General features: G+C 43.5%; 1 protein-coding gene across 2 annotated transcripts; it reads right to left on the reverse strand.

Annotated features, from left to right (window-relative positions):
* Positions 1 to 3,689: 3,689 nt before the first annotated feature.
* Positions 3,690 to 17,934, reverse strand: CLDN11 (claudin 11). 2 transcript variants are annotated; one of them, XM_008054106.2, is made up of 3 exons: positions 17,516 to 17,934; positions 14,206 to 14,370; positions 3,690 to 4,959 (listed from the first exon to the last, which is right to left on the reverse strand). In XM_008054106.2, exons 1-3 carry the CDS (start codon positions 17,739 to 17,741, stop codon positions 4,727 to 4,729), a joined length of 624 nt encoding a protein of 207 aa, XP_008052297.1. In that variant the 5' UTR covers positions 17,742 to 17,934; the 3' UTR covers positions 3,690 to 4,726. The 2 variants fall into 2 exon arrangements, with proteins under 2 accessions (XP_008052297.1, XP_021566132.1); XM_021710457.1 differs by lacking the exon at positions 17,516 to 17,934 and adding an exon at positions 15,413 to 15,522.
* Positions 17,935 to 19,535: the final 1,601 nt, after the last annotated feature.

Consider the following 19,535-nt stretch of genomic DNA (forward strand, 5'->3'; position numbering starts at 1 on the left):
GTATGAATATCTCACCAGGGATATTACCAAGCTACCAATGTGAAATCAGCTGGCTTATAAAATGCTTGAAATTTAGCAGTCAGCTTTCATAAGCCAGTACTAGTTGGCTGAAGCACACCACCGGGTGTTTATATTTCAATGAGGAGCAAAACCTTGAAGCTAAAAGAACGATTCTGCACCATAATTACTGGCAACTGAATTGAAGGTCAAAGAACCATTCTCAGTATCTTTCACAAATGAGGCACCACTTACGATGTATGTAGATGCATAAGACAGCCTATGTTTCAGCAGACTCTGGAGACTGGTTACCCAAGGTGTGAGTCTAGGAGAAGCAATGTCACCATCCCCTGAAAGCCCATTAGAAATGCAGACTCTCAGGCCCTACCCCACACCTGCTGAATTAAAATCTTAATTTAAACAAGATCTGTGATCTGTATGCACACATACAGTTTGAAAAGCACAGCTGTATAACTCAACATAAGAGAAATAGAGAGATAACATTTTAATTAAAGAAAGCCCCCAACTGTGACAGTCAGGTGCTCTTTGTTATTTGGAAGGTCATTTGGATGTAGGGAGTAAATAATTCTTACCTTCCACAGTCCTCTAGAAATGGTTTAACATTCGCACATTTTCCATCTCAACAATGGGGCATGGAACAGTGACAAGTCACTCCATCTCCATTCCCTCCCCCAGCCACCAAGCCACAAAGCCTGAGCTCTGAGATTCTTCGTGAGGTAGAGAAATATAGATTCCTCAAGCACTGCTATTCAAGCCAAAAGCAGCATGTGCCAATGTTCCACCCACAATCCTGGTTCAGTCTCCATTAAGCTGCACATCTGGCTGTCACACACTCTTTTGTGGGGACATCTCAATGGCAGCACTGATGCCACCTCTCCCCAGGGCTAGCCCCACAGTGGCCTCCCTGTCCTCCCGGCCTGTGATGTCATGAGCATGAATGTCCTGCCAAACATTTAAGATGTTGTGGTTCACATTGTGTACATTGTATAGAGAAACACTGACATGCAGATTTTATTTAATTTTAAAAAAGGGCGAGATACAACCAAACCTTGTTTTATTGTTACCCCAAATCACCAATCCAGCACAAATATGTAACTTGTATTCCTTAAGGACACACTCTTCTTTTTTTGTTACTGTCATTGTAACTAACATTCCTAGATTCAGAGAACTCCCTTGAAGCATTCTTTCCCCTACTTTGGTTTCTAGCAAATTCTTGTAAGCATGAGTAGGACTGGTTCATTTTCAGACCACAAATGCCCTGCATGTGGTCTCTTCTGAAAGGTTAAAAAGGGTGAATGAAGTTGTAACTATCAAAATCATCACACCTGCAATGACCATCAAAGAGGAGAGGAGGAAGCAAATTAGCTACACTACAGAGAAGCACGAGAAAGGATACTTTCTGTTCACTGTTTCTCAAAATGCAGTGTGGGGACCCCCTCGTCAGAATCACTGGGAGTACACAATAAAAATGCACATTTTTGGTTGGCAACCCAAATCTTTGGGAGTAAAGAGATTGAATCTCCAATTTGCCTGATTCCCTAGCAATGATCCTTAAATTGGAGAATTCAGGCTTTAGAGTTAGATAGACTTAAATCTTTTCTAGTTCAATATAGTGGCTATATGACAATGACATCCTAAACTCCCTGCATCCTATTTTTCTTATCTATAAAATGGGGACTGGTGGAGGGGATTAAATGCGTGCAGTTCCTGACATAAAGAGCTCTCAACAGCATTAATTCCCTTTTCCTTGTGACTTTGGTGGTGCATGTTAGGTCGGCCATTTTATGTGTGATTGGGAGTCATTGTCTTCACCTGGATAAAGATTGGTAGTTTAATCAATTGTAATTGCTAAGTTCTGATGGAACTCTGAGAGCAGATAACATAATCGACTCTTGGTTACTGAGACAGAAACTGCAGTCCCACAGTTGTGTTAACCAACCCAAAAGCCTCCAGTCACATGTGGCTGTGATGCACTTGAAATATGGCTAGTGGAAACCGAGATGTGCTGTGAGTGCAAAATACACAGTGGAATCAGAAGACTTAACACAAAAAGAACAGGAGCTATTGCATTGATTGAAGTAATAATATTTTGTATGTGCTGGATCCAATACTATCTATTAAAGTTAAAATTAAATCAATATAAGTCACTTGTTTATTTTAGCTTTTCTGAGATTTTCTATTTTTTTTGAGTTGGAGTCTCACTCTGTCGCCCAGACTGGAGTGCAGTGACACAACTCCCGGCCACCGCAGACTCGACCTGCTGGGCTCTGGCGATCCTTCTGCCTCAGCCTTCCAAGTAGCTGGAACTACAGGTGGGCGCTGCCACGCCCGGCTAATTTTTTTGATTTATTGTAGAGATGAGGGCTCGCCAAGTTGCCCAGGCGGGTCTCGAACCCAAGGGCTCAGGCAATCCACACATCTCAGCCTCCCAAGGCGCAGAATTACAGGTTGAGCCACCGAGCCCGACTGAGATTTTCCATTATGGGTGTGACTTGCATCACGTTCCCCCTGGCCAGTGCTGTTCTAGAGCGGCATCTCCTCCTCAAACTGATGAAAAATCTCAATGTCAGAGTCATGGCTTATAGAAAGGGATTCCCTAACTAGTCAGGCAACAGTAAGCTGCAAGGAAAAGTGGGGCTCATGCAGTGCACCCCTCATGAGAGAACGCAGGCAGCATCCTCAGGGAAGGAGCTGGCAAGCAAATGCGTCCATAGGGGAAGAGAACTGCTTGATGAGGATTCTGATTCAAGCTGGTGATTGTGAAGAAGGGGAACCTGAGACCTCAAGTTTTGCTTTCTCACTGCCCCAAATGCTTTACACTCCATTCATGTTCATGATTCTTACACTCTGACGAGTTTTAGTGAGGTAGGGAGGGTCCTCCAATATAGTCACATGGGATGTATCCTTAGAAAAACTTTATTATATTATAGCTAAGCAAATGCTTTAGTTCACAGAAAGATTGTCTTTTCTGTATGAGTAATTTAAAAATAATTTCCACCAGGTTACAAGCTAATGTACAGCAACTTCTGCAAAACGATCAGCCCAAAAGTATATTTCCAAAGAGGAAATGTTTGCCAATTATACTGTAAGCTAATACAATGAGCATTTCATTTGGAAAAAGTCTGCCAAAATAGATGGTGATTTGTTTTCTTAGAGTAGGCCCATAACTTGATGAAGTTTCTGGAATAGGAAACAAAATCAACTCCATGTGCCAGTGTCTACAATTTCCAAGCATCATGTATATGTCTGAACAAAATGCATTTAGATATAATTACTTAAAAATCCAGTGAAATAGTTTTGTTTAATTCTCCCTTTATAGCTAACCAATTCTCTTACTACGTGATCAAAGTAGATAAAGAAGTTTAAGTGCACAGTGCTTAGAACTTGGTTTCTGATTGCTGTCCATTTACCTGTGAATTAAAGATGCCATAGTCATTCCACTTAAGAAACCAAGATTTCTTAAATGAGAGCCTCTAGGTTACATTTTTATGACCACACATTACCATCATGGTACAGTGAATAAAATATAACTTTTAAATTATCCAGGGCAATGCAGAATGACTTGTCCTTGAATCACTAATCAAGTTCCCTATAAATTAACTGTAGAGATTAATATGATTTTAAAAAATCAACAGTGATACCTCTGGATGCAACAGAAGATCAAAGGCCAGTTTTGCCAGTCTGTTATTTTATTGCACAGATTTCACTTAAAGAACAAAATGCACCATCAGAGTTTGGAGAGTTTGGGGTCTCAGATACTGATACATTTGCAGTGTTTACACCCGTAAAGCCAAATTCAACAGTACAATTTAGGTTAAATGACATCACCTCAAGATAGCTAACAGAATGAACACAGAGAGAAAAAGGGAAAAAAGCTTTACCAATGAGTTAAGTTGAAGCATATGAAAGTGTGGGATTAAACACTGTATCATACACACCTGGAAATTGAAAATGTGTGGAATGTCAGTTTAAGTTATACTTGTACTGTTATTTATTGCATAATTAATATTACTTGGTTCATTTCCTTCATATTGATGAATTCAGAATTTCAGGAAAACCATGGTTATAAAAATGATCAATCTTGGAAAAGTATGTACAGATAAATGTAAAATCACAAACTAAAAAATATCCCCACCTCTTGCCCTCAACTTAGAAAAGGGAAACTTTCCCACAGAAAGGAAGTTTCACGATTTCCCTCCCTCCTCCATCCCATGTCTCTAGTTCTAATTTTTTCTATCTCTTATAAGTAAATGACCTTGGAACTGAAGAGGAGGGAGGAAACAGAGAGGCATTTTTATGAGGCTCCCATTGTCATGTGTAACAGTTTGAAAAGTGTCTTTTATTTCTTTTCCCCACCCCCATCCAACTCAGCAATGTTTGCAAGGCATTTGAAATTTAGAGAGAAACAAAAAATATATGTATTTTTAATAAACAACAAAAAAAATGCCCAAGAAAATGCTAATAGTGGGCAATACCATGAGAAAATTGTATGAGTATTATCTGAGCTAGGGATTTCTTTTAAGGAAACCAAAAGAGGGAGGAAGGGGGTGGGGTTTAAGACTACAAAATACCAGACAGGATGCTTTTCTAACCTTTGGCTTTAGAGCCTGGCAGGAGGAGGGGACTTCCCCACACTGTGGCAAGCAAACCTAGGGCCCCAGGCCCAGCATCTATCTACAGCACCTCTGTGGGCAGTTGGGCAGCCCTCTTATACATGGGCACTCTTAGCATGAGTTGGGGAGCTGGAACCAGAAGAATAGTAGAAACGATTTTCACCAAAGGACTGGGCATCTCCAGCGCAGCAGACGATGACACAGCCACCCACGAGGCACAGCACAGCACCGATCCAGCCTGCGTACAGGGAGTAGCCAAAGCTCACGATGGTGGTCTCGCGATGGGCACACACAGGGAACCAGATGGTGGCGACAATGGCGCAAAGAGCTGGAGAAACATGGAGAGACTGTGACTGGGCGCACCCACCACACGCCAAGGAGGCAGGCATGCCCACTCACTTTACACACACACACACACCTGTGACTGCCACCAGCTCAAAAATCTCACACACAAAGCTCTGCTCCCTCTATAGCCATTTATAGAATAGACTGAAGAAAAGCTTGTGTCAAATTGCTGGGTCCTCATTTTATTCAACAGGTGGCAAAAACAAAAGAACTCCAATGTAAAAACCTAAGTTCAAACAAAGTATTTATTTGTATTTTACTTGTCTATCATGATCGTATACCTACAGTTATAATTCTATCATTATACTTACCTAGTTGTATAATAATTATCTTGTCTATTTTTTATTCCAGGCTCCGAGTTACTTGAAAGTGGGGGCCTATCTTACCTATGCCTGCAAACTCAATGTTTAGCTCCCTACCAGGCACATAATATATGCTTCATGTATATCAGCTGAATGACCAAATGACCTGAGCTGTCAGAGATGAAAAACAAGATGGTTTTTCACTCTGTTTTTCCCTCAGTTTTCCACCCAATTTTCCTCTCTATTTTTTCAATTTGGTCAATTCACATTACAAAGACCTGGAAATGCTATGTAATTTGTCTTGCTGTGGTGGATATTGCCAGATAAAAGTTTAGTATCAGATAAGTGTCAGAGTTTCTGTTATGCTATTTATTCATAATCACAAAGTCCCAACACACAAATGAACTGTCTTTAGAATAAAAGAATTCACCCATTCTGTGGTGATGGTATTTGTTGTGATGGGTCAATATGGAAGAATTTTATTTATGGTCTTGGCACCAGTCTACCTTCACATTTAGATTTATAGAATAAGATAAAAAAATAGCTTCTATATCATTTAATTCTTCACCTCTTTAAAAGCAAAGTTACAAAACAAGGGCAGGAAGGAGCCTAAACAAATTTTTAAACCTCTAGACCAGCACTGCCAAATGTGGTAACCACAGCTACACAGGACCATTGAACATTTATCATGAGGCCAGTTAGATGAAACATTGAATTTTGAATTTTAATTAACCTTAATTTTCTTGACCACATGTGACTACTGTACTGAACTACACAGCTCTAGACAAAGTAACTCCATAACTTCTTTAAATTTGAGTTTAGATTGCTCATTAAAGTTGGCAGATGCAAAAATAATACTAATAAGGTTTTCAATTGTTCACCACAAAAGCTGTCAACAGATTCAAGATTGCATTGCCAGTCTGATGTTTCCCATCTGGGGTACCCTTGTCACTCTCAACTCAGCAAGATTTTTTTCTGATTTCTACTCACGCTGAATGATTTTCTAACTTATTCTAAATGCCCACAGATAAGAAAAATAATTTTTCTTTAATATAAACACTCAAATCTAATTAGTTCTAAACTGAAAAAAAAAAAAGATTTGTCTTACCTATTATGAAAGACCTTTTAAATTATCTCTTTGGATTTTGTATAGTTTGGAACATAGGTTTTTGTTGACCACAGCCTACCCCCTCAAGCTGGGTATAAATTACACATAAATAGATGTGATTGCACTCCTAAAAAAAGTATAGATTCCAAGTGGAAGTCAGAAGGAAGACTGTGTATTTGGGAGGGTTTGAATTGCCCAGATTGGGTCTTTCACAGCCTAAATTCACTCCATCAATTGGTGCACAGATTAAGAAGCTAAAATCTGTCCATATGCTAATAGATTTCTTTTTCTTAAAGAATAAGCACAATCATGCCAGCTTCAGGAATACTTTCATATGAGATGTGTTTTTTTTGAGAACAGAGTGTTCAAGAAGACTGGTATTTATCCGAATCCTCCCTTTCCCACCAGGGTTTTGAAAGCTTCAGATATGTGGGAAGGTCCTTTTCTTTTTCTTTCTTTGACCATGAATTTCAAATCAGGCACTCCTGGAGAACTGCCTAGCTATTATCAAAAACTTTTTCTCTACCAGGACTGGAGACAGAAGTCCTCTGCTACTGTGTCTCAACCAGAGAGAACTGGGGTAGATTCCTCATAGTGACCCACCACCAAGCCACACACCCTGACTCCAAAAGTGGGCTCTGCTCTGGGAAAAACATTAGCCTAGCAAGGTCTTCCAAACATCCAGCCTTGCTTAGAGAAAAAAGGAGGGGAATGAAAAGCTTAGTTCCAAAGCAAAAAAAAAAAAAAAAATGTAATTCCCAAACATTTAGTTCAATTCAACTAATCTTCCCTATAAACAATTTGGTTTCAAAAGAGTTCATAGCTCAAATTAAGTTTTGTATTTTTCGATTGCTTCGTATTTACACTCGTGTACAAGCACAAAAGCATTTCCCACATCTAGTATAAGTTTAACCTTCAGACTTTATATAGATTTTACAGAATAAGACAGGAGACTGCCACTAAATTCATTTAATTTTTTAAGGTTATCTTCACATAGGGAAAGAATCAGGTTCAATATCCCCATCAGTAACCATCAGTCTCAGTTTTGAGTGTTTTAAGAATTTTGTTAGATTTTATTCCAACATAATTTTTTCGAAAAAAGAAACATTAGAAAAATATCTAAACATTTATACAATGAACCTGATAGGGCTGCGTGAGTGGACAGATGGATGATGAATGTGGGGTAGCCTCATTTCATTTCTACCTTCCTCTTCATACACACCAAAACTGACTTCCAAAACATAAAACTTTGTTGTGACTTGAACACACTTAAAAGTCACAAGTTCATCATTTACCTCAGTAAAGATTTCCTTCTTTTATAATTCATGCAAACCAAGGCAAATGAGTACCAACAGGATCTTTACTTTCTAGCTGACAAATGAACTTTGGGTGGAATTCTTGTGGCTCTCAAAGATGAACCACATCAAAATCACTAAAAAATAACAGAAGACCACACAACACCAAAGGAAATGTCAGGCTCACTGCAAACAGTGACCTTCAACTGAACTCAAAATGAAAAATGTTTAGAAACCAAAACAGGAGAATTTACTTAATTTCAGCAATGGCTTGATGGGAGAAAGAGATATGCTCTGACCAGTAAAATTAAAAGTGCAAGTCAAATCATTACTTAACTAAAAAATAAAATAAAATAGTAATAGGACTGGCAACAATGTTTGGCTTTCTTAAAGGCAGAAGGCCTACTGGATTGATTTCTATTTACAGATCCCCCAAAATGAGTTTGGAATGGTTTTCTCTGTTGTTGGGAAAAAAATAAAGAAAATCTATTCCTAAAAAGTCACAGTTACCTATAAGGACAAGAAAATTGAAGAAAGATAGAGGAATTTTTTTCTTTTTATATAACCAGAATTTATTTTTAAATTAAGTCTCTATAAACAAGACAGGATAATTTTAGCATTCAGATTTTTCAGTCTCTCTCCTCTTTCACCTTAAGATGCAATCATTAAGTGCACAAGGCAGGGGAGAATCTGCCATCTGTTGTTGGAAAATAGAAAGTAAAAATTAGGGATAGTTTTAGCCGTAAAGGAGAAAGAGAAGGAAGAGGAGAAGGGGGAGGAGGAAAGCTTCATTTTGCAGACACAGATTCATCTAGACTTGGTCATTTCATAAGTACAATTCCTTGACTTCAAATAATAAAACTGTTCATCTCTTTTGAGAACAAGTTTCAAATACTGTAATACAATGCATTGTTTAATTGATAAGATACACCCTTGTTAAAAGTTAGCAATGATCTTGACATGACCAAGAGACAATATTTGAGAAGGCAATTTTAGAGAAATGAAATGGAAGTGTAGTTTTAATCTCTTTATAGTAGAGTTTAGGTGACACATGGTGAAATACAGAATTAAACAAATGCAATGAAGCTAAACAAAATTGATACAGGTGTATTTGGCTTTGGAGGTAACAACTAAGAGAGTGAAAGAGAAACAGCTAGATAAGAGGGCAAAGAAAGGCAAGATCACCAGACACTGACATTTCTTCCTTCTTCCACTGAACAAATCTTGTTCAGGCTTTGTCACTTTCCACTGAAAAATCTATTAAAAGCATCATTTCTAGCAAAAAGCACAAATTTTCATTAAAATCACTTAAGTTATATATTGGTGATATGTGAGATTGGCTGCCAAAAAATCTGAGGGCTGGAAGAAACAGAAGAGATTTGGGAAGGCGAAGCATGTCAGCCGTGGTCATTGGCGAGGAGGACCCGGGACTCACAGGGCTTCATCCCACGAGTTCTCCTCCTTTGGTGTAGGGAGGTGTGAAGAAAATGTTGTTTTTGCTTTTTTTGTTTTTTTTTTAGTTGGAGTCTCACTCTGTTGCCCAGGCTGGAGTGCAGTGGCATGCTTATGGCCACGGCAGCCTCGATCTGTTGGGCTCGGGCGATCCTTCCACCTCAGCCTTCCAAGTAGCTGGAATGACAGGAGTGTGCCACCATGCCCAGCCAAATAAAATGTTTTTAAAGACCTCCATTTGGCATTTTACAATGAATTGAACACTGTCTTCTGTAATCAATTCTACTATAATCACATGACCTAACTAGTAATAACTTTAGCTTTTCAAAAAGAAGTCAGTTTAGGCAACAAACAATGAGATTTCTAATCAGCTGTTGATAGGAGGTTTATTTGCTGTTTTCTTATCACCTGAAACTAGACATTTTTGATTTTTCTTTCTCTTATTTGTTATTCCCTGAGATCTTAACTTTAAAAAACATAGCTATGATTTTTAATCCATGGAATATTTGAGTAGATTATTTTCCTGGCCTGATTTCAACATTTTCCTTTTATTTCCATGCATCATTATCTTTTCCTCTCATTTCCCTTTTTAAAGTCAGCTTCATGGTTATTTGTTTTTGTTATTGTTTTTTAGTCACAGAATTAGAGACAGGAGGAACTCATAAAGAAGTTAATGTCTTCAATTTTACTGATGAGGTCATTTTAAGCAACAATCATACTAAATCATCTTTTCCATTGCCCATATTAAGTTTCATTTAGATTATGAACTTATTTGTATAAAGCTAAAGAGTTTGGAGAATCTTTAAGCTGTTCTCTTAAAGCCCTGGGATCAGGGCTTGACTTTTATTTCACACCTAGGGATTCCTTTCTCCTATAGGGCCTCTGATTCTGTGTGCATAACATTGGCAGTATGTTCCACATTTGAACACACCATCTGTTTGACTGCAATTTCACTATTAATCTGAAAGTTGCATGTTTAACAACTTTTTCCACTGCAAATATGGTTCCTAGGACCAGATTTTTAAAAAGGAAAAGAAAAGATGAAAGGAATCTACTTAGGAAGTACATCTCCTTTTCTTCCATTCCCTACTCTAGTCCCTAAAAACACCCAAACAAAGTAGCAAGAATTCATATTGGAATAAGCAAAAAACTCCAATTATTGATCCCACATGATGATTTCTCCAAAGTAAACAAAGGAAATATTTCTATTAGGCCAAAATCCAAGGTGGTACTTCCAGAAGAAGATTGTTATCTCTCTCACCAGTTCCATGGGTGGAGATGACCCCACAGAAATTAGACATGATTGGAAGAATACCTAATCTCCCTCTGGGTTAGCTATTTCCTGTAACCAACAATAACAATAACAGCAGCCATTTATCGAGAACTTATTATGTGCCACATACCATGCTAAATAATTTCCATACATCATTTCACTGTTCTTATCAACCTGAGAAATAGGCATTATTCTCACTTTATAGAAAGGATCAGAGACATTAAGTAACTGACCCACACAGCTAGAAAGTAGTAGATCTGAGATTCAGTACAGTTGTGTCTGACTTCAACTGGTAAGATAAGACAACTCTGGGTGTAGGCATCTCCTGCCTTGGTAGGGACTCTTGGAAAGCCACAGACAAATGAATTAGCCCCAGACCCATCCCAGATCTGAGAAGCCTGCTATTCCTTGTGCTACTTGTCTGACTTAAGAAGCCAGCATCCTATCTATCTCTTTCCCCACAGCAGGAACCAAATCCTCATACCACTAAACTCAGACTGTTGAGAAGATGAAGCTGTTGCACAACATATATAATTTTGGTAAGCTTTCAGAAAAATGATTACAAATTTTCAAGGTCAGGAAAAATGGATTTTAATGAACAGTGCTCTCAGTTCCCATGCCAGGATTAACTGTGACACTGTGTCCAGTTCCCAGACCCCCAAATCCTAGGGTGCCTCATCAACTTAGGTCAGCAAACACATCTCAGCTGGTGCCCTATCCAGTGTTCCTCAGGACCCAGCACAGGCCTGGTGCTTCTCCCCAAAAGTGACAGAACCAATTCAGAGTCACACAAAGTGAATTTTCACTGTCTCTTGCTCCTCCAGCTCGCTGTCAAAAAAGGAAAACAAGGCAGGTGTTGGGGCTCTGCGGTGAGAAGACCTCAAGGAGATCAGCAGGGGCGACCATTAGGACAATGAGCTTCATACTTCCAAAGCCAGCTAGTTCCAGTCAAGATGACATTCAACCCAAAGGCAAGTGGTAACTCACCAAGAGGTAAATTTGGACAGGAGCAGAGAGTAGACGATATCAGAAATAAAACACAATGAGGGAATCCTCACCTGAATGGTACATGTCTGGAAAGGTAAAGCCTCCATGGGGTGGGGTCAGATCACTCAATGCCCCATAACCCCTTTTGTGTCACAAAAGACAGGCAGAGACTGAAGGACTCACCCACTACCTGGTCCCATTTCACTTTCCTCATCTGCGATTCTGTTTACCTATACCAACCCACCTTCAAAAGAAAAATAAAACTAACTCAGCTAGGAAGTTTCAAACCACTTATTGCTTTTAATTATTTTTATTTTTTTTAATTACCTTGGTTATTCAACTAAGCAATTCGGTTTTCTTTAGGGCTTTTTTAAAAAACCCAACTTATCTATAATACCCTGCTTTTATCCCTCTATTTTCCACAGAATGCATCTGCTTGTTCTAATGTGTTCTCTTACTTGTGGATACTCTGGGACTCTTACATGGAAGGCCAGGATTTCTCAGGATGAGCACCTAACACCACAGACCCATCCTCTGGTCCTATCATCCCCAGGGCACAAGAGAGCCTTCCCGGGCTTCTGTTGGAATGTGAGAAAAGGGCAAACAGCAAGTGTCTGGAGAGAGAAGGGTTTCACTGGGATTCTGCGGACACAGTTTATTGTAGAGCCTTGGCCTTCCCATTGGAAAGGTAACTGTACACAAAGATCCGACTGTCAAAGGCACTGTAAGAGGGGTGCCTGTAAGTTACACAAAACGCAGGATTCTAATTATGCATTTCAGGTGGCATGGACACACACATTCTTTGTGGATGGAATCAAAATTTCCACAACCAGATCCTTTGATTACAGTAGTCTTTTCACTCCTGTTATGTGGACACACACACACACCCCTCTGTATTCTCTGTACCATCACAAGCCCCTGCAAACCTCTATCCCTGTGCATACTGGAAAATGGAAAATGGCTCCCCACCTCTCATGTCCTCATACCTCACCAGTGTCACAATGGGTGAGGAGCTTCCAAGTGGAGAGTGACCACTACTAAGTGGCATTAAACCAAACAGAGCCTCACCCTTTCCCCTTGCCTCTCAAGCACATGATCTGAAGTGCCAATTTGGGGATGGGAATTTCTTGTCTCAGGAGATGTGACTTTATATCTGACTCATATCCAGACTAGTTTCTCCTCACTCACATATTTACTTTTCAACAAGAGCCACTTAATTAATATCCTCTGTTAAGATTTAGAATGTACTGGCTGGGCTTGGTGGTTCAGCCTGTCAACCCAGCACTTTGGGAGGCCGAGGGGAGTGGATAGCCTAAGCCTGCAGGTTCAAGACCAGCCCAGGCAACTTGGCGAGACCTTGTCTCTACAATACATCAAAAATTAGCTGGGCATGGTAGTGTGCGCCTGTAGTCCGGCTACTTGGAAGGTTGAGGTGGAAGGATCACCGAAGCCCAGCAGGTCAAGGCTGCGGCGGCCATGCATGTGCCACTGCACTCCAGCCTGGATGCCAGAGTGAGACTGCAACTCAGAAAAAACACAAAGCTGCTACAATGAATCAGTGGGAGTATTGGTGACTGCTGGTGTTCTATTTAAATTATTAGTGGCAGGGCTCAGTGGCTCAGCCTGTAATCCCAGCACTTTAGGAGGCTGAGGTGAGTGGACTGCCTGAGCCTGTGGGATCAAGACTAGCCTGGGCAATTTGGTGAGACCTCATCTCTACAATAAATAAAAAATTAGCTGGGCATGTTAACGTGCATCTGTAGTTCTGGCTACTTAGAAGGCTGAGACTGAAGGATAGCCAGAATGCAACAGGTTGACACTGGGGTGGCCATGAGTGTGTCACTGCACACTAGCCTGGGCGACGGAGTGAGACTCTGACTCAGAAAAACAAAACAAAAAAAGATCTAGAATGCACTAAAATAATTAGCATCCAAGAAAAAAGGCCTCTTTGTATAGGGGCAATCAGTAAAAATGAACAAGTACAAGCCATTTCCTTGTCCTGGACTGTGTTTCCTCACCAATCCATGACCTACCACCTACATTTCAAGCCTCAGGGCTCATCACTGGGTTCCACTGCTCTGAAAACTCACTGAAACTCATCCATTCTGGGTTAGGTGCCTTTGTCGGTGTGTGCACAGCCTACATACCTTTTCTAGACGAGCACATATTGAACTCTACTGAGAGGTCCAAATATGCTCAAAGCAGAGACTGCCTCCCCCCGCCCCCGGTGCCTACCCTGGTGCCTGGCCCATGTGCTTACTTAATGAAGACTTACTGAGGAAAGGTTGGATTGTCGCCTAGTGGTCTGCCACCTTCAACTCACATTCTCTTGCCCGCCTCCATTCTCTCTTTATGTATTAACTGGGGCTCTCACTCTTGGCTGCACATAAGGATGACCTGGAGAGTTTTCAAAAATATCTTTGCTCACCCTGATTCCCAGATAATTCCGGTTCAATCCATCTGCTGTAGGACCTGGGTGTAGGACTTGGTGTTCTAAGAGGGATTCCACTGTGAAATCCGAGAGCTGCCACACAGCTGTCTCCTTGTCCTTCTGGTGTTTCCCTGAGGTATTTTCTGCCCTCTTTTCTTTTTACACTTATTTTTATGTTCAGTAACCCCACAGGCACCAACTTAGCCTTCTGTGTAAACTGTCTATGAAATATAAAGGGACACAGATCATGGTATTCTATTCCCCAGTGGAAATTGCCTGGTTTCCTTTCACATTTCTCTTAAAACATGAAGCAGCAACCTCAAGATTTGAGATTCATCAGGTTCACTCAGAGTTTAGGTACCATATAGAAATCTGTCTTACCCAGCAGAATGAGCAAAACACCAGCCAGCTGAGCCCGCCTATACTTGGCCACACCAGGCTCATGGCCCATCCGGATACAAGGAAGAACTGTCAGCAGCAGCAAAATGGCCGGCAAACCCAGAACAGAGGCGGCAATCATTAGGGCTCGGCAAGCCTGCACATAGCCTGGGAACAAGAGAGTGAATAGGATGGGTTAGACCATGGCTCTTCCTGAGCTCTACCTCTTAGGAGTTTAGTATCACAACCCTGCTGCCCTCTTGCCCCATTCCAAACCTAGAATGTGCCAAATGTTATCTAAATCACTAAGCACTTTCCATTTTCAAAGCAATTTAGCAAGGAAAAGGGGGATGAGATCCCTGGTTTAAGATCACTTGGCCAAGCAAATGAAGGGGCCAAGAGTTCATTTACATTCACATCACCTTGTGACAATTAAGGTGAAAACTCAGATCTTCCCAGAAGTCTTCTGTGATGGTCTATATTGGTTCCAGTCTGCTATTGATTGCTCTACCTGTGTGACCTTGGGCAAGTTACTTAACTACTGCATCTTATCTTCCTCATCTCTAGAGTAACAGTAAAAATAATACCTATGTATCTGATAGAATTCTACAGAAGACTAAATTAGTTAACTCATGCAGTACACAAAACAGTGCCTACACTAAATCCTCGAAAAAAGGTTAGCTATTATTATTGGTTTGACTAGTCTGCATCAGTGTGGTACTATTATCTCCAGGTGAAAGAAGTGATTTTGTCTTAACCATAAGCTTTTAATTTGCATTGGCTATGGATGGTGCCTGGCCCCAACCTAAGCTAAACTAAGACTCAGGCTTCTTTTCTTTGCTATCTCCCTATACACTGCTGTCCTCATGGATCCTTGCCCCCAATAGATGGTTGTGCTTCATCTCTTGCCTCACCCACAGTGCCCTGGGCATGCTTCCCCAACATTCTATCATTGCTTAAAAGGCACCTCTGTAACTTGGGACTCCTGAAGGGCATACATCTACCTTGTGCACAAGGACCCAACTGCAACATTGTCTCTCAGCAAGATCTGTTTTGCCAGAATGCAGACTTTACAAGGGCCTCTTCCAAACACTACCCATCTCAGCTTTTCAGAATAAAGAATAATCAGTCAAGTAGCTATTGACTTGAAGACTCCCCCAGAGATGGGCCACAATATACTCCTGTGATTTTTAGGAGAGTCAGGGCCAACACAAAGAAGGCAAGGAACTAGCAACAGGTTCTGAAATTCATAGCACTGGCTGTCCCTTTGCTAAAGTGCCAAGGCCATATACGGATGTCAAATGATGGAGAACTGTTCCTGTTCCCACCCAAGGTGTGAGGGAAGGGGAGAAGCAGGAAGGATTAGGTCCCAAAATTAGGCCCCAATGGTCTAGTATATCCCTAAAATGCACTCCCCTTGTGGGGGATGGCCTTTGCTCTCTGAAAACAAACCACTTGATCCTGAATGCTCAGTAAACTTAACTTCAGGAGAAGGAAGCAAAGAGAAATTTTATGCATCCCTAAAATACCCAGCTTTTATGCATCCCTACAAATGCCTAGCTTTCAATAAGATATGATAGCTACCATTTATGGAGCATTCACTACTTCAAAGGAAGTTTACACTTCTTATCCCATTTGATCCTCAAATAATTGTGAAAGATAGGTGCTGGTTTGATTTTAATTCTTAAAAGAGGACAATGGGTTTCACTGAGGTTGACAGCTCATTCCAAACTACTCACATTGTGAACACTGGATCCCAGAGTCTGGCCCAGGTGACCAACGCAAGCATTAACCAAAACTGGGTCCAGATCTGGGTTCCTGGGCCTCTCTTCCCTCTGAAAGTCCAACATGAAGGAAAGATAGCGTAAAGCAAGTCTGACCAGCACCTGGGCACCTCCTGTGTGCCATACGCCATGCCAGACCCAGAGGATGCAAAGAGAACGGGATGCCACCTGTATCTTCAAGGAATTTAAAACACACTGGGAGAAGCTGACTCACAGCGAACAAAAAGCAAGATACAATATGCAGAGGATAAAAGTCAAGTACTAGGGCAGTGAGGAAGAAAGAGAAGTTGATTCCAACAGCTGGGATTGGGAAATAGGAGGCACTTGGGGAAAGTTTAAGGGGGAGCGGAGTCTCCATTGGCACCTTTAGGGGCGGTTTCTCCCCATCTTAAGGAATCCAGGACAGTTTTTAAATGTGCACAATCCACAAACGCTAAGGGCACAGAAGGCCACCTTGTTGGGGCCAGAGTGGGATAAGCCTTCCCGGCAGGAGGGAAATTGCAGGCTGAAAACCGAGGGGCTGCCAACACCTCGCCATTTGCCCCACTGGCTTGTGGTTTGAATCTGAATGGAAACTGTCGCCTAGAATGTTTTCCCAGGGCAGTAAGTGAAGATGTGGCCCCTGGCCAGCGCCAAGAGGACCGAAAGCTTGTCTTTGTCAATTATTACCTCCCCTCCCCAGTCTCTGACATAGCTGGGGCTGAGGGTGCGCGACCCCCGGCGCCGCTGTCGGTATCTGGGGGCAGGAAGTCTGCCCTCCGAGGGGCGCGTGCTCCTCCCAATTCAGGGAGCTGGAGAGAGGAACCACGTTGGAGAGTTGGACCACGGAGGCGGGGGTTAGACGTGGGGGGCTGGGAGATAAGACAGGCCCCGGGATATAAACCGACCTGGGGTTTGCTAAACTGGGCAGCCCCGAGACGTCCTGGGACGGGAAGCGCTCCCGGTGGGGCGGGCAGAGCTAGAAGGACCTTAATCTGGTCAGGGCGCCTCGCCCATCTCAAGAGGACGGGGCACAGCCTGCATCTGTTCACATCGTCTGGAAGTGTGCCTTTTGCTCTTTACTTCTCACGGAATCTAACGGGAAAGCAAGGCGCCCAGGGAAAGGCCAGGACTGGGCAGCCCAGGAGACGGCGGGAGGGCGGGGGGAGCGGCGGCCGCAGTAATTAACACGAACTGAGCTCCTACTTCGTGTCTCAGTTCACTACATTCTCAGCGCTACTGGTCAGTGCTACTGCTGGCCAAATTACCACTGTTATTCCAAATTCTAGATCAACAAGCCCAAAGCAAACAACAAACAAACCAACCTGAGGCCCAGAGAGCTCAGGGCTGCCTAATTCTTCTACAAGCTCTGGGCTACAAGCCCAGGGTCGCCTGGTTCTTCTAGCACAACGGGGGGCTAGAGGTGTCAAAAGCGTGCCCAAAGGTCTCTGCGCTCCCACAAGTCTCTGTGAACTCCGTCTAGTCCCCTCCGCTCCGGTCTGCCCAGAGGACCAGGGAGGAGCAGCCGCTTGCAGGGTTTGGGGACTTACCCGGCAGGATGAGGATGTCCACCAGCGGTTTGCAGTGGTAGAGCCCCGTGGCCATGACGCAGTCGGCCCACAGCCCCTTGGAGCCCAGCTCGTCCAGCTTGCGGCACGTGGGGATGGTGTAGCCGCAGGTCACCACCCAGTCGTTGGTGGACGTGGTCACGATGATGCCGATCCAGCCCACGAAGCTCGTGACGAAGCCCACCACCTGCAGGCACGTGGCCACCATGGTGGCCGCCAGGACGTCTCCGCGCCTCACCCCTCACGGCTGTGCCCGGCCACGGGCTGGACAGCGCCTGCCCAGCTCCTCTCCCGCGTTCGCGAGCCGCGGGTGGGTGACGGCCCGAGGCGGGACACTCCGGGCGCAGCGGGCCGCCGGAGGCCGTGCGCTCGGCTGCGACGGCGCGGCGGCTCGAGGCTGGGTCGGCCACGGGCGCACGGCGGGGACGGCGAAGCTGCTGGGCAGCGCGCCCCCGCCCCCTCTTTAAACTCCGGAGCCCGGCTGCTGGGGGCCAATCGGCTGCAGCCCAGAGCGGGCCAATCGCGGGTCGGGTCGGGAGCGAGCTCGGAAGGGAGCGGAGCGGCGGGCGGCGGTCGGCGCTGGAGAGTGCAACCCTCTGCTCCTGCGTTTTTGACACCCAGACCTGCCTTGGGGAGGACAGTTCAGCAGCCCTGAATTTGAGCCCAGGCCCAAGGAGCGCAGAGAGGGCTCGCGTTGGGCGCGTGTTCTGCGTCGCCGCCGGGAGCTATTTCCCTTCCTGCTGCCCCTCTCGCCCCCGTCTCCGGGTCTCCGTTTCGCTCCGTTTTCGCCCTGCACTTCTCCCCTTTCGCTGCTTCTTCCGCTGCGTCTGCTCTCGCTCGCCAGGGCGCCGGGTACAGTTGCCCCAGGGTCCAGGACTGGAACTGGCTTCTGACTGCCCTCAGGGACAGATGCAAGGCATTTGGTATCCCACAGTGACTAGCAGAAAGAAGACGATGCCTTCCCGCGGTTGAAAATCATCAGTGGCACCGCGGCCATAGTAATGACAACAGGAGGAACCCACATGCGTCGAGCTGTGTTGTACATTATGCAGATGCATCTTGCCTATATCAGCTCTTTTAATTATCATAACAACCTTGATTTTGTGGGAGCGGTTGTCAATTGCACACGACAAGCATGGAGCCATGGCATGGGCATGAGAGGTTCAGTTGCCCAAGTTCACACGGCTAAGAAGGGGTACTGTCCATGGACCCATCTCATCCCGCCACCGGCCATTTCTGGGAGCCCATCCTGATGACCAGTTTCCGAATATTCATGGGGGGCTCATGCATCCCATTACTGACACGTTGTCAGCTAGGCTGACTGTTGTGGCTCCCTGTTTAGCCCAGAGTGAGTGTAAGCTGTTGTCATCACCACGGACATCTCTTCGTTCATTATCTGCACCTTCTTATCAGGCAGGGAAGTTCTCCTCCAGCTGCATTTGCATCAGCAGTTTTCACTCTTTGGAACATTTGTCTTGTCTCATCCCTCTGTCCATTCACTTGGCCCACCACCTCCTCATCAGCCATGAGCTCTAAAGGTGTGAACAAAAGCTTCCTGCTCAGCATTCTAACTATGCTAAGCTGTGGATCACAAATTATAGGTACTGAGCTTTCCTAAAGCCCTTCCTAATGCTGGCTGTCAGTGCAAGTCTTCATGTCTTCTAGGAAGGACTGTCCTTGAGGAGACAATTGCATTTCCCTGGAGACCCCAAGGAAATCAGGTGGTCAAGCAGAAATGGCTCTGTGATAGATGGCAGAGTGCCAAGTGCAAGGAAGCACAGTGATGAAGGACACAGGCCAGGTTGCCCAGCTTCAAATCCTGGCTTCACAACTTTCTAGTGATGGGACCAAGTTACTTCATCTTTCTTGGCCTACTTTCTCATATGTAAAATGTGATGATTAAAAGTCATTATACATACAGAGCTTCAAGTAATGTCTGGTACAAAAGAAGTGCTCGAGAAATCCGGTGACTATGATTATAATATGATGCTTCAGAACTCTT

Source organism: Carlito syrichta, unplaced genomic scaffold, assembly GCF_000164805.1.
Source record: "Carlito syrichta isolate Samal-C Ts95f unplaced genomic scaffold, Tarsius_syrichta-2.0.1 Scaffold289056, whole genome shotgun sequence".
In the NCBI taxonomy this organism is placed as follows: domain Eukaryota; kingdom Metazoa; phylum Chordata; class Mammalia; order Primates; family Tarsiidae; genus Carlito; species Carlito syrichta.